At 43.6% G+C, this 15,196-nt stretch overlaps 1 protein-coding gene across 5 annotated transcripts in view; it reads right to left on the reverse strand.

Annotated features, from left to right (window-relative positions):
* Positions 1–549: 549 nt before the first annotated feature.
* Positions 550–15,196, reverse strand: part of LOC126529678 (uncharacterized) — a 41,244-nt gene continuing 26,597 nt past the window's right edge. For all 5 annotated transcript variants that reach the window (XR_008612204.2, XR_008612202.2, XR_011890105.1 and 2 more), the window contains one exon: positions 550–4,033. Coding sequence is in view for 1 of the 5 variants with exons in the window: in XM_072284298.1 (XP_072140399.1) it covers positions 3,639–4,033 (395 nt within the window). In the remaining 4 variants the exon portion in view is untranslated. The remainder of the gene's footprint in view (positions 4,034–15,196) is intronic.

Genomic DNA, 15,196 nt, shown 5'->3' on the forward strand with positions numbered 1-15,196 from the left:
GCCTCCTGGTTACCTCACGTGGTAGAGCGACCGCTCCAGAAAGGCATTAGTCCTGGGTTCGAGTCCCGGACCAGGACGAATTCCTCTTCCACTGCGAGGCTTTCTTTCTGAGAAACCCATATGCGTTTCCTCTGTAGCTTCACCAATTTTTCACTCTCATGCCCTTTCCTCCACCTTGCAGGCTTCCGCAGAATTGATCTGCTATTATCACAGTCTTGAAGCCTAGTGATACGAAGTATAGTTGAAAGAGAAATGGGCCTCCACTATGCGATAGGCAACATCTGGCCAGTGTGGGGTAGAAGAGCCAGTACTGAGGACTGATTGCGATGTGTGGCAGCACTGATAGTTGCCAAGAACCAAACAATGCCTCAAAAGATCCAGCAAACACAGGGTCTATTTCCCAAGAGTACCAGCATGCTCTCAAAGGAAATGGTGCGTTGTCTCAGAGGAGCTTGCCTTGGTTGGTGGGACTAGCTGCATGCAGTCATGCTTCTACAATGCTTTAACTCACCTTAAGCACATACTGAAATAAAACACAATCACCAGATGTGTGTTACAAAGGCATTTATTTTATAGAGAAGCATAGCACAACTGGGTGCAACAACCACTTATAAAGCTTTCATGCTCAGTAGTACTCCCCGATTAAGGAAGCACAAGAGCTGGCTCGGCATACTCTTCAATGTACAGAGTTATGTATAAATAGCTGACACACTCGTAGATCATGCTCGCCATTATCGCTACACCAATGTGACAATATCTAGATTCAAACATACCACTTTCCCCCCAGTTTACCAGTGACACATTAAGGTCAAAGTTGTGAAGCAGTGTTTCAGTAATGGCCCGAGTGCAGTACCATGATGTACCAGCACAGCCTCAACATACGCTATAGCTTCGGCAATGCTGAAAGGGATTACCAAGATGGAGTACAGTTAAGAACAGAAGCTGGCAGCCCACGAGGCTAAGTCACCACAGTTACATGTGCCTGGTTGTAAAGAGTTGACACTGCTGATAAAGCTAAGCGGGAATGGAGCAAAGTGTCAGTGTTTTAGAAAAAAATCAGGCTCACAACATGCTTGCCACTCCAGATTGCATACAACAGACATGCAGGAAACCTTGTTAATCCTGGGAGCATGATTAGTGGGGAGTTGCTGGCTATGCAGGCCCAACAACAGGCCTTGGTTAAAGACGTCTAAATGCACTAGTACTTGCCATCCAATACTAGTGCTACAACTTGTAGGTTCCATGAAAAGTTGCTGTCAAGGCAGCTTTGTTAATTATTAACTTTTTACGGCAAATATTTGCGGCCTGCTCACTGGCCGTGCTGCTTCAGAAGGGTTGCCAACTTACAGCATAAAGGAACATATGGAGACTGCCAATACATCAACAAAATCATTGCAAACTACTTTACAATGGGCCACGGTGTTGGATAAACACTAGCAATAAATACATTAGATGAGGCATAAATATGTGAATGATAGTGATGATAGGTTATTATGAACAGAGATGCAAGTTGATAAACAAGGCTTCACTATATACAATATGTGCTAACGCATCAAAGTAATTAATGCTAAAACCAGGCAGAGCCTCTACAGATTGAAATTACCCTAAATTAACTGGAAAAGAAAGAGTGTCGATAGGGCAAGAAGTTTTCAGGTTCTGTTATCACAGGACAGTTGTATAGGATACACATGCAATTGCACCAATAAGAGCTTCCATCCAACACATATTTGGAAAGAGCCTGCTTGCCATATTCATAATGCCAGGATATGAAATGGTCCTGAGAGCACAAAAGCAAATGACGTGATCACAACCTACCTATGCAGTCTGTCTCTCGGTAAATGCGCGATTACAAATGTAATCATAACTGCATGGAATGCAAGTGAGGAACAGGCATTTATTAAAATACTAACACACCGTTCATAGCTGCAGAGTCATGCACGAAAACAAATATGCCAGCCTGAAACAAAAAACCAAACCAAACAAACAAAACGAAACAAAAAGCCAGACTGAAAATTTAGTAACTTATATGCAAGCAGTTCTGAACAAATTAATTTCACAAGGCTTTCACATCGCACATGTAAGAAGACAAGTTCAGTTTCACAGAAGCACTTACTGCAGGCACTGCGAATGCATGATGGAACGCATCATAAACAGAAGTGACAATAAATATAGCTGAATGGCAACAGCGTCCCGCTATTCTGCATAGGCTCAATGGCTGAGGCAAGAAGGAAAAATCAAAGCGACAGTAGTTCTAAACAAGAACAAATGACGAGCTTAATCTCCTTGACTTGAGAATTCACATTGTGTATTTGCATTTGTACAAGGAAATGCTGATGCAATTGTTCATTACATTTCCATGCTCACAAAAAATACATCTGAAAAATACACAAGGTCTGCAAGTATGGATTAACCCAAGGAAGCACAATATATATTGTAATGAAATAGAATATATTGTTCCCTGTGAATATGGTGAATGGTGTGGAAGAATCGGCGCACTAGCTACCTCAAATGAGCATCCTCGGTTAAGATGCATTTGGACACTCATAGAAGTACAGGTGTTCCGCCATTTCATAGCCAAGTCACATGAGTATTACAGTGCAAAAGGCATAAGGCAAGAGAAATAAAACGCTTCATCAACTTGCTAAGTTTCATACCGAGTTGTCTTGTTCAACCGGTTTCACTGCTGACAAATCCTGTCACTCTTTCTCCTTCAAGACATAAAGGTGCAAGGTGTGACCTTTTTTTGGTGACAATACAAAAGGAGCCACGTGGCATAATTTGCTGGAGGCAAATGCACAGAATAAGGCATCCCAAATTTCAACCTCAATGGTTGCAGAAAAATAAACGTTTGGTGTTATAACTTTCAGGACAAGTATCTGAAAGGCAGAGCCCTCATGAACATCTCCAGCCAATACTTTGATACGCCATTCTGTAGATGCCACAGATGAAATTGCCACAGGTGATCCATGTTTTGGTGCTTCCGATGTGTTGGTGTGCCATCTTGGCTCCGTTTTTCTGTAATTTTGATATGTTGAAGCTCTCAGAAACAATGTGCACATAGCTGGTGTGTAAGCTGTGTCAACTAGCTCAAACCACAACTCTTTTGTCATGCATCATCATCACTGAAGAATAAAGCACTAAAATTACTTGGGAGACGAAAAATAAGCACTGGCTAAAGACAAGCACGAACGCAATGCGTTCAACCAGACTTTGTTCAACCAACCGCTCATGGGAAAAAGTGGCATTCTTGACAACACAAGATCCTATCAAGATCTTTCACACAGCTTGGAACAAAATGGCTCTGCATTCAAACAGATGACACTGGTACAACTCATAACGTAATGCTGTTCTCTGAGCTTTTTTGTTTCACTGCATGACAATGAGTACAACTGCACACACATGCCTCTGTTGCTTGCCTTTTAAGCCTCGTGCACTGCCCTTCCTGTGGGTGTAACACAAAGCCCAGCTGCAATGGGTGGTCTAATTGTGTCTGTTACCCATGCTCGTGTTCCGTCGCCCCAGAGCTCTGTTACCGAATAATGTGCATCATGCCCTGGTACTCGGACCAAAGTTGGCTGGGCCAACTACGAGGGCTAAAGAGAGCAGAGCTTCCTTCCATCGTAGCACCTCTTCAAAAGTCAGGGCAGAGGTGCCGAGCGTGCGTGCGACAGAAGGTGCCGGTTGAGCGAGAAGCGGCCGGTGAACGACCGGCCACACTCTGGGCACGCAAAGGGCCGTTCGCCCACGTGGCGCTTGAGGTGCGTCACGAGCGAGTTCTTGTGTGCAAACGCCACAGGGCAGAGGGAGCAGCGGAAGGGACGGGCCCCCGTGTGCGTGTGCATGTGCTCCTCGAGCACGTTCTTGCGCGAGAACGACTTGGGGCACACCCCACACCGAAAGGGCCGCTCGCCCGTGTGGGTGCGCACGTGCACCACCATGTTCCACTTGTGGCGCGTGGTGTACTCGCAGCAGTCGCAGTGGAACGTCTCGCCCCGTGCGTGGAACGGCCGCCTGATACCTGCCACCGCAGTGCCTGCAAACGAGACCGGCTCTCAGCAGTGCGACAGCCATGTCAGCAGGGCACTGAAACAGAGCCGCAGCTCAAGCAGACCTCTCCGCAAGACAGCAAGCATGCCATCCCAGGGAAAGCGAGAAACTGCAAGTGCATCGAGGTTCAGCATTGCTTTGAGTTAAACACTGAAATTATGAACGTAATAGGTGTCCTCGACTTGTAATCTGTTGCACAAGTTCTTAGCTTTCTTTGTTTTGTTTTTTTATTGATTACCTAAATCTCATGCGTTTCTTAGTCGCCGTCTGTATAGTCAATTCAAGCCTTCTGTGCTATGGTTAAGCAGGAACTACACTAGTGTTGTGATGATGCTAGCACTTCTTAAAAGACAAAGCATTTTCAACATATTAAAATATACAACGACCCTTGTACCACTCCCAGAATCATGCTACACTCGCACTGTTTTACGTCTCCATGTCAAGAGGGCGTACCCGATGACCCATCGATACACCACTCCATTCATCTGCAAGGAGGCTTTTCAACACACTAAATGGACATAAGAAATTACTCTCTGACGCAAAGAAAAGTTAGAAGAGCATAAAATACTATTACACGCAATACATTATATCCAAGCAAAATACCTCTCCCTGCATGGGTTTTTGGTTACACGACTGCACACAGATTGGTTAACACTGTTTTACTGTCAAGAAATGCTACTTCAGTGTTGCACTACTTTTACAGCTTAATTGAAAATATAGTTCTTAGTTTATGCAGTGCAAGCATGCCCATTTCCATCAATACGATGGAAGTCTTCTCATTCCCACCACAGTCTAAAAACATGTTCCGAGTGATAGACAGTCACTTTAAAGCTTCCAGCAGTTTCAGTTTTTAACTGGAACAGCCTCTTGCAGTCATAGGCTAGCCTGCAGGCTAACTTGAATGGTAGACTGACCACCATGACAAACTTTTCTTTGACCACAAAGTTTGCTTTTCACCAACACTGCACTGGGCCTCTCATTGTCACTCTGTTATGGTCAGCTGGATGGCGGTCGTTCTGCCTTAAGTGACTGAGCTAAGTTCTCAACTTTCTCCTCTGTGAAGAAAACTAAACTGATCACTTTCGAGGACATCACATTTAGTGGTCACTGGTTGTCTAAGCCAGGGAAAAGAATGCTGGCCCCTCCAGTGGGTCGCCGCACCAGATGCTACATCAGGTCAAAGTGAAAGGATCCACAAAAGTTATCAGTCAAAAATATGACCCGAGAGCTTCAAGCAACATACCAAAAGCATTGTTGTCAAAAGACTGCACGCAAGGCTGTTACTTGACAAGTTTCAGGCAATGCTCAAGAGCTTCAGAACCCTGAGCTGACACTATGGCATTGTCAACAGGGTTTCCCCATCTCCTTGACAAAAATAAAGGTGCTGCATACCATCCAGGCTGCCACGTACTTCACAAATGAACTCAACAAGCTGCAATTTCTTTAAGACTACCTGTACATCAATTCAAGCAGAAGGTATAATATTTGGGCAGTTTATTAACATGTTCTACTCACATTGTACAATCACACGAAAATATTATTTTATACTACCTCGAAGTTGGTGCATAAAAGTCACATCATGACATCAGACTTCCTGATTCAAAGTTATATCTTATGCATTAGCATTCCTGCACAGGCAAGAAAACCAGCTGCCGAAAGCTTCCTTATACTATCCTGCAGCACATTAGTTCAGTTATTAGTGAACTTTAGCCTAACACACTAAGTATTCTTACTATTAATAGCACATTAGAGATAAAACAGGCAGCCTAAATGTTAGTCACGATAATCAACAAAAAAAGACATAAAATGTAGCTCCACTAGACAAAACTGTTATCAAAAACTTCCATGCAAGCAAACGAACATAACGGTGCAAAATCTGCACGCTTTGTTAGAAAATAGATCCACCAGCTGTCATTAGCGGCACTGCGACTTCCTGCCGCACTGCACTAACAGCTCCTAGTGGGTGTAAAGTACCGTTACTTTTTTTAAACATAAAACGGGAGCACTGGACGGGATAACTGAAAGGACATGCCTGCTACACTGAAAAATAAGAATGTGAAACACTGAAGACAAGCAAACAAAAGGAAAAAATACACTGCACACAAGATAATAGGAAAGGCAATAGTTCCTTCAAAGAACAAATGGAACAGAGACATTGGGGCAAGAACAGTACTGGCAGAAAGAACCAACACAAACACAACACATGTAATACAAAAGAAAGGGAAAATGTTGCGACACATTATGTTAGGTACACCACCAGTGGAGATGGCAAGCGAGTGTGACAGAGGATGCAACAGGTGAGGGCAAATCAGAAAGACTAACAGGCAAATGCAAAAAATATATATAAACAACCACGAAACAGAAGCACATAAAACAAGGACAGAGCACTCTTCACAGCAAATTTTGTAGCACAGAGTGCATGTCCCTAGTAGGCAAAAAAAAACTCATTCTGAAATTTGTTTAAAAATAGCAGCTATTTTGTGTTAAGTGAGCGACAGAAAAGTTAGACATGGCTTGCAAACAGCTCATCGAAGGAGAGCTGCGCTGGCCAAAGTCCCACAGGTGATGACAAGCCACGCTGAGCTCGGATGCCGTTTTATTCACACTGAGAGGCGATTGTCACAGGGATGACTTCTGCTGCACAGTGCAGTGTGGCGAGTGAATACAGAGCTTAGCACCAATGAGAAAATAAATCTAGTCGGTTGTTGCCTGTTGAGCTAGGTGGTCATTGTAAATTCCAATATACAGCACAAAAAAATACACACAAAGAAGACATGAAAGATGCAGACAAGCGCTGCTACCAGCTGTTCATTCCAATCGACACACCCTCAGGTTTTATAAAATGAGCCACGCACAAGTGTCACACCCCTTTTCCCCATGCAAAAGTGATAAACATAAGTAAAAACTAAAAAAGGTGAACAAAACTGCTGCCTGCTTTGGATAGAAGAATTCAAAAAGTCCAGTTCGGCGCTGTGCAAAAGCATAGATGCTTCGCTTACACAGACAGGCGTATTTATGTGGATATGGAATGCTTCTAAAGCCACTCGAGCCGTGCAGCTTGCAGACTTGCCTAAGATAGTGGTCTCAGAAAAAAGTGCCTCGCAACCACACGCGATGATATGGGCAACCAAATGTGCACATTTGTCCTATTTTTCCTTAACTTTCAGTGCTTGCTCCCTGAGCCGGTTGTTGATGCACCGTTCAGTTTGGCCGATGTGCACACTTCCACACTTCAAGGGAACTGAATACAGTTGAACCCACTTATAGCGATACCGGTTTTAACAATATATTGGTTATAAAAATGAGAAGCTACTGCACCGTCGACTTTTGTATGTTTTCCATGGTAAAATAACCCGCTTACTACAATGCCCTGACACTGCATTATCGGTTATAGCGATGAAGTCTGGCTGCGGGGGTCCGAGCCGAAAAGTAGTGAAATGCAAAATCCTTGAAGAGAAAACGAGAAATTCGAGCCGCTGCACGATGGGCCGCTGTTCCAACAGCTGCCGCGCACTCATTTTCTAGCCATCTTCGTGCAGCTCTCTCCCGTCGCCCTTCCACTCCTCCGAATATGAATGGGCTGTGCCCATTGCTCTGTGCTGCCCCACCCTCTGAAACACAAATGGATTGCGCCAACTGTGCCGCAAGCAGATTGCTCACATGTTGCTCGCTGGCTCCTCATTCAGTACAGTGGTGCAAACAGCTTAATCGCTCGCGTTGATTTTTGTTGGTTGTGTCAAAGTCATTCCTGGCCACGCGGTTTCTCAACTTCGCTTGACTCACCACCGAAACGGAACATGGCTGATCCACCCGCTGATCATCGGCAATGCACGCCGTTGTCGGTGAAAAGAAAGTGCACGGCTATATATTTGGTAACTAAGTGCTTCCAACTGATGAGATGATCGTCACGAACATACTTGCATCGGATAGCGATGGCAACGACGGCGGCGATGACACGGTAGGGCAGGCCTGAACACTGTCGGTAGGGCAGGCCTGAACACTGTCCTCACAGGATGCCCGGCAGATGATTCAGTCCCTCCGGGGTTTAATTTTCCCGAGGAACCTTCCGCTGCACTACGTGGAGCGCTTGGATGCCTTGGAGAAGGATGCCAGCAAGCTTTGCGTAAAGCATGCATGGCTGACGGACATAGGCTTTTCTCGTGCAAGCCAGTGACAAGTACGTGGTGAGAGGCTTGTGGTGATCTCGCCTCCGATTTCTTCTGGATTTCTCAAGTTGACAGGCTGCTGCGGCAGCCTTCTCGCAATATTTAAAAGGCCCCTTTTGGGGCTACCAAAGTGATGCCTCGGCGGTGCTTGCAGCTCGCTTGCCACCCGTGACACCTCTTTGCAGTTGTTATAGCAGTGCCATTCTTTAACGCCGACAGCTGTGGCTTGTTACATGCGATCAGAGCGCCCAGGAAGCAGTTAAATGAGCGAACACAATCAGCAACCAGGCGAAGGAAAGTGGTGGGGAGGGGCACTGGCCTCCCTGCTTATATAGTTGTCTCACATCAGCTCTGCCGTCCCCCTATTTTGATTTTTTCGTGCAACCCGGTTAGAACAATTATCAGTTATAACAATGGAATTTTCGTGGCACTTGAATATTGGTATAAGTGGGTTCGACTGTATACGACTCCTCTCCTGTCGCACACCCTATGTAGGGGTATTGACGCCTGGTTTAGCAACCTCGCTAAGTGGACCATAAGTATGATCGCTTGGTGCAAAGAAGGACGGAAAGGAACAAGGGGAACAAGTCATCAACAGTGGGAAGGTTCTTAAGGTGTTTAGGTACGTTGATGACTTTTTAGTTATTTTAGAGCTACAAGATGACCTTACATCCCCCCGAGAGTATTTTAGATGTTCTTAAACAAGCGGAGCAGGGTTTGAATTTTACTCATGAATTGCCTGGCACTGAGGGTTTACAATTCCTGGATCTCCGGCCAAGGTTTCGCGCACACCACATATGCTGGGAGTACCTCCCACGGGTCAAGAAGGGTCTTCTGTCTTTTGCCTCTGCCCACTCAAAAATATTAAAAAGGGGCATCGCATTTCAGTGCTTGGATGCTGCGCTACCAAAATCGTGCCCCGCATACAATGCAGCATAGCTTTGACAATCAGATTGGTAGCCTATTGGCAAGCGGGATTTCATGAGTTGCTTGTTGGTGCAGTGGCCAAATCTCTCATAAAAAGGGTAAAGAACAGAGCCGGAACGGAAAGCACGGAGACCCAGCAACGGACGGCGAGGCCCTTAGTAATGCCTTTTATTCACAAGGTCTTGCACAACCTGAACAAGGTCACGAACAGGCATCGTATTCCTGTGGTTTTTACGGCTCCTAAGAAGCTTTCCACGTTCTGCCCTCAGATTTCCGTTGACAGCAAGCGAGGTTGCAAAACCAGGCATGAACACCCCTACATAGGGTGTGCGACAAGTGTCATATATTCAGCTCCCTTGAAGCGTGGAAATGTATACGTCGACCACACTGAACGGTGCATCAACAACCGGTTCAGGAACATGCGCTAAAAGAAAAAAAAAAGAGGACAAATATGCACATTTGGTTGCCCATATCGCGCATGGTTGTGAGGCACCTTTTTCTGGCACCACTATCTCAGGCAAGTCTGCAAACCGCACGGCTCGAGTGGCTTTAGCAGCACTGCATATCCACAAAAGTTAACCTATCTGTGTAAGCAAAGCATCTATGCTTTTGCACAGCGCCGAATTGAACTTCTTGAATTCTGCTGTCTAAAGCAGGCAGCAGTTTTGTTCACCTTTTTTAGTTTTTACTTAAGTTTACCACCTTCGCATGGAAGAAAGGGGTGTGACACTTGTGCATGGCTCACTTTGTAAAATCGGAGGGTGTGTCAATTGGAATAAACAGTTCGTACTAGTAGTGCTTGTTCGCATCTTTCATGTCTTCTTTATGGGTATGTGTATTTTTTTTTCACTGTTTTTCGGAATTTACAATAGTTCTACTGATTTGCACACTTTCCACTAGTACAGGAAAACCTTATTATATCAAAGTTGCATATCCAATATTCATTATGGACATATTTGTTGCACAGGGATATCAGTAAGAAATTTCTCAAACTCATTTCATCATAGCTGATAAATAATTATATCCATGTTCATTATATTAAGGTTCAACTGTGCAATGAAGCACATCTGCTGGAAGCCAGGGAGGCATTGCAATCCTGAACAGACACTGGACTCGGCTTGTTATACTTGAAAATGAAGAGCAAACCACAAGGAACCTGGACACATCAATAAAAGCTGGAACACAAATAGCACTTCTGTGAGACTGTAATGTTGAAGCAAATTGCATGCAGTCATGATTTGAGCTGCTTCTAGAGCAAAACCAAGAAAAAACTCCACACTAGTGATCAATCAATTGGGAAAAGAATTGTCAAAACGCAAATAGTGTATGGGCTTTAAATTACAGGATAAGGATTGCAATGAAATTACTGGAGTGTTGTGCACTTGTGCTCTACACACTTTTTTACAAAGTTCAGGGCAATACTTTCAAATCACTTAAAGGAAATAACCAACTAACAGCAAGGGCATGCCACACAGTAAATACTTTCGTCAGCCAGTCACAGTGTGTGCTATACTGAAATGGAGATGCAGGAGCACAACATTTCAATAAATCAACATTTCAATGTACACGTTTCCATAAAGAATTGCAGACATGACGCCGTGCTTAGCCTCCTCAAAAAACTGCAGAAAGAGTCAAATTACCAAAGCAAGTGAAGTGTCCACTCACTAAGACAAATCTGCATTCAGTTTACATAAATGAAGCTAGACGTGAAATCATTAGGACGAAGCTTTAGCTCAGGACTAACTCTGATGCCACATATGCAAGCACATGTAAAATTCAGAAATACTTTTAGAGCACTGCTGGGCCAATTTGAATCAAATTTGTTGCTATTGAGGCAGAAAGTTAAAACTCTAGTGACTGCAGGAAGTGCAATTTTGATTTACGGTCTGAGCATTTCTTACAAAATATGCTAAAAATTAATAAGTCGAAGCACAAAGCTTACAAATCCAACTCGGCACCGAAAAGAGATATTGCAGTTCTGTAATCTTCCACCTGTTAGAGCAACTAGAGCGGACAAGCTTAATATATAAATTTTCAGTTCACGTGAAGTTGCTACAATGTTTAAAAAGATCTTCCAAAAGTCCTACACAATTTAGCAGTATATCTAAAGAGCAGCGTATAATATATAAATTTTGTCCACATAGCATGTGTCACTACGTGCAGCTTAAAGAATTGATATGGTTTTTCACTGTCAAATTACAGCTCCTGTCCTGGTCACGCATCACTTCTGGTGAGCAGTAATGGTAGCGTACCCGCCGTGGTTGCTCAGTGGCTATGGTGTTGGGCTGCTGAGCACGAGTTCGCGGGATCGAATCCCGGCCACGGCGGCCGCATTTCGAAGGGGGCGAAATGCGAAAACACCCGTGTACTTAGATTTAGGTGCACATTAAAGAACCCCAGGTGGTCGAAATTTTCGGAGTCCTCCACTACGGCGTGCCTCATAATCAGAAAGTGGTTTTGGCACGTTAAACCTCATAATTTAATTTTTAATTTAAGTAATGGTAGCGTTTCAGTTTCAGGATCAAAAACTCTTATTTTTGCAATCTGAAATGATGCTTCCGCTTTTATTTCAAATGTCAAATTTTGCACAGAGGCTCCTCTATATTTACACTATCTTAAATCAGGCTTTCTATGTGATACACAATCTTGTTGCAGATGGCCTTCAACGTAACATTTGCATAAGTACGCAAGAAGCAAGCACTATGAAGCACTCACTATGTTGCAAATTCACCATTACTAGTTGCACTAATACATGGAAGAGGCTCCAGGGTATGCCTGGCTCCGTTTCTTTCCTGCATGTTATTCCATGCTTGAGAGATCAAACTGCTGCAACAAGATTACCTTCTTGAAAGGAGTAATGGCACTGTGCCCTAAGGCTTAAAGCGATTTGCACTGTATGGTAACAGTTGACATCGCCAGACAATGCGAGTGTTTATTCCAAAAGGCAGGAACATATACAAGGCAAAGACGCACAAAACGAAAACTGAAAAAGCCATGAAATTTTCGCGGCAGACGGAACTCAAAGCGCCCATGAATTTATGTACCGTCGCATAATATCCGAGAAACAATGTTGACATATTTAGGAGATTCGACATGTGAGAGGAACATCTTGATGGTTCCTTATTATGGTAGGAAATTACTACACAAATGCAAAGTTATGGACACCACACAAGAAGACAACTAGAAATAGCACAAACACTTACACTGTTCCTATGTGTCATTTTGTGTGCAGTCGCACAGCGATTTCCTACCGTAATGTTAAGTCTGCATTCCTGTATTTTTTCAATTCAAGAATTAAATGTTTTATGTGACACAAAGCTAAGTTGCCATCTTTTTTACAGTCATGTTAAAGTGACTACATCCTGCTGGCCTTGGGAATGACACTCTACTCATACGTTCATGACAGTCTGCTGCCTAGCCACCTTGCAAGTTTATTTTCCATAATTGAAAGGTCTTTAGGAAGTCACTTTATTAGGGCTGTTGTGAGCAAACTTCATAGATCTCAATAATTATGCAAAAAGATGGAGCAAAGTAATTTTAAATACAGCACAATGACACTATTCTGTGCACTGCATGCATTTGACGCTTTCTGCATGACAAAGTAGCACAATCATCTGGTTGTGGAAGCGCACTCCTGAACAAGCCCAAGATAATCTGTGAATGTGAAACTTTCACACACTGGTGGTGTCGTCCACTCAGAAGGTGATTAACCTCAGCTTGCAGCTATTTTTCACTGCTTGTTTGGTGTTCCTGATGTATCATGAGGTGCTCGGAAGGGGAGGGGGGACAAAAATCCTGAAACATATCCATGACCATACACCCAACTGTGGTCCAGTCCAACCCATTCCATAGCTTGTGCTCTACCCAGCAGCAGTGACACTTCTGCATCATACCTTTAATAAGCTGTACATTAGGTTTCTTTTACATCTACCTGTTGCCACAGAGATCCTGCCCTACCTGTCATATATTATTGCACAGGTAGTGTTCGTAAAGCTAACAAGCACACAGATTTGGGTGCATGGTTACACATGCAATTAATAAGCAGTACCCTGCACAAGTACAGAGTGCTTACTGTACAATCACCATATTACCCTAAACACAGCACCACAAATTAACAAGACATGCGCTTTCTTGCAACTTTGATGACACCTCTCCAATCAAGACGATGAAACACGGAAGTTATTCAGCATACGCAAGTCAGATAGCCATGACTGATTCTACAGGATGATGCAGTACTGTGCTTGCAACTGTCTTTGAAAGTTTTGTCCATTGCTCCAGCTTAATTTCCATGATCAAAAACCAGTTAAAACTTAAGCACCACTGCATTATGATGCTTGTCTCTAATGACAACGTGGCCACAGTGTAGGCTACAACTGCACAAAACAAAGCTGCTATGTTCTGCAACTGTTTTCATGTTGTGAAGGTTAGCATGTCGACAGTGTAGTAGATATCAAATCTATATACAACACAATGTGTGTCAGAGCCTTAAATTAGCTTTGAAAGGTGGTTGTATAATAGTCGTCCTGGACATCAAACTCGGAATATCGAATTATGGTCTATATCAAACAGTTGTAAGATCCCCTTGGAAATCTCATGCTAAATTATAGCACTGTACTACACATATATCGAACATCCATTCAACACTACATTCAATATATTGAATGCTACACCACACTGCACCCCTGCAAGTGCACTTCTCCTAATGGCACCAAAACCACTTCTCGTGTAATTGAAAATATTTATACCGACAAAATCGCACTGTTTTGGCAGGTGCTGTTAAACAGGGCATTGAATCTGAAAGGCAGTATGTGCCACGGAGGAAAAATGTGCAAGGTGCGTGACTCAAAACATGGATGGCTAATATAGTTAAGGTCTTATCTGCATTCCACAATGACAGATTTGCTTTAGTACGCTTCACCGCAACACAGCTGTGTAATGCTGCGAAGCATACTAACCGAGGAAAGAACTAATTGCTGTACAGGGAAGTATGCCACCTGCGCTTGTTCGTTATTGGAAAGAGGATCTCGGGCCACACTACTTCAAGAGTGTAAAGGCCTCCCAGTCGTAAATGCGCATTCTGCAAGAAAGCATGGATGGTACTCTTTTTTGCTCAATGGGTCTGGGCATGGGATGCTGAACTGGAAATGCCTGTGCTGTCAGGTTTGTGTGGTAGAGCTTCTGCAAATGGAGTTTTAGAGTTGTCAGTGGCCAAAACGAGTTGACCTCCAACCCCTACTTGGCCAGATCTTTTGCATTACAGTACGGATTTAAATTTAGAAAACCTCCACCCCCCACATTGTCACTGTGCACTCATTTTACAGAAAGACCATTGTGGCGCGGCGGGAAGACACGGCATTGCACGATTTGCAGGCCCACGGTCCACACTGAATGTTCTTGTTTCGTACTTGCAGGTTTGCATGAGTGCGAATTAACTCTGACGTTCTTCGGGCTGAAAGACACTTTTGAATCTAACAGAGCCTGCCTGGTCAGCCCATTTTGTGCGATTTGTAGTACAAGTGCACAGTGGCACGGTACATGTCCACACAGGCTGGTCTGCTTCCGTTCTCTGTTCCTATTTCTACCATAGTATTTCGATGGGAGCAAAGCGCACTGCACTTTTGCGGCCTGCCAATGCGGGCTTTTAGGGTTAGTGTTGTGATCAGTTTATCAATGACCATTCTGCAGCGAAAGTGACTTGAGAAATTGATGTGGAATTAAATTTTAGCAGATTTGACGTGGAAAAAATACACAATTCTCGCTTTTAACCATCTCAAGAGACTGTCTGCCGAGACAAGCAGAGTTTTCAGATAAGTTTCAGCTAGGCATACTTTCTATTTTAAATGGATATAGCAAACTATTTTGCGATCCCCTTTGAGATATCTGGAATCGACTGCATAAATACCATAAATATATAAATTATAATGTAAAAGTTACCTGCCTTAATATCATTTGTATAAACAACTCATATGCACATTACTTTTTTCACCAGTAATGCATTTTTCTTTTCTCACATCATGTCATACCAGCTCCGTGTTGAAAGATAGCTAGGAGTTTGC

Source organism: Dermacentor andersoni, chromosome 9 (assembly GCF_023375885.2).
Source record: "Dermacentor andersoni chromosome 9, qqDerAnde1_hic_scaffold, whole genome shotgun sequence".
Taxonomy (NCBI): Eukaryota; Metazoa; Arthropoda; class Arachnida; order Ixodida; family Ixodidae; genus Dermacentor; species Dermacentor andersoni.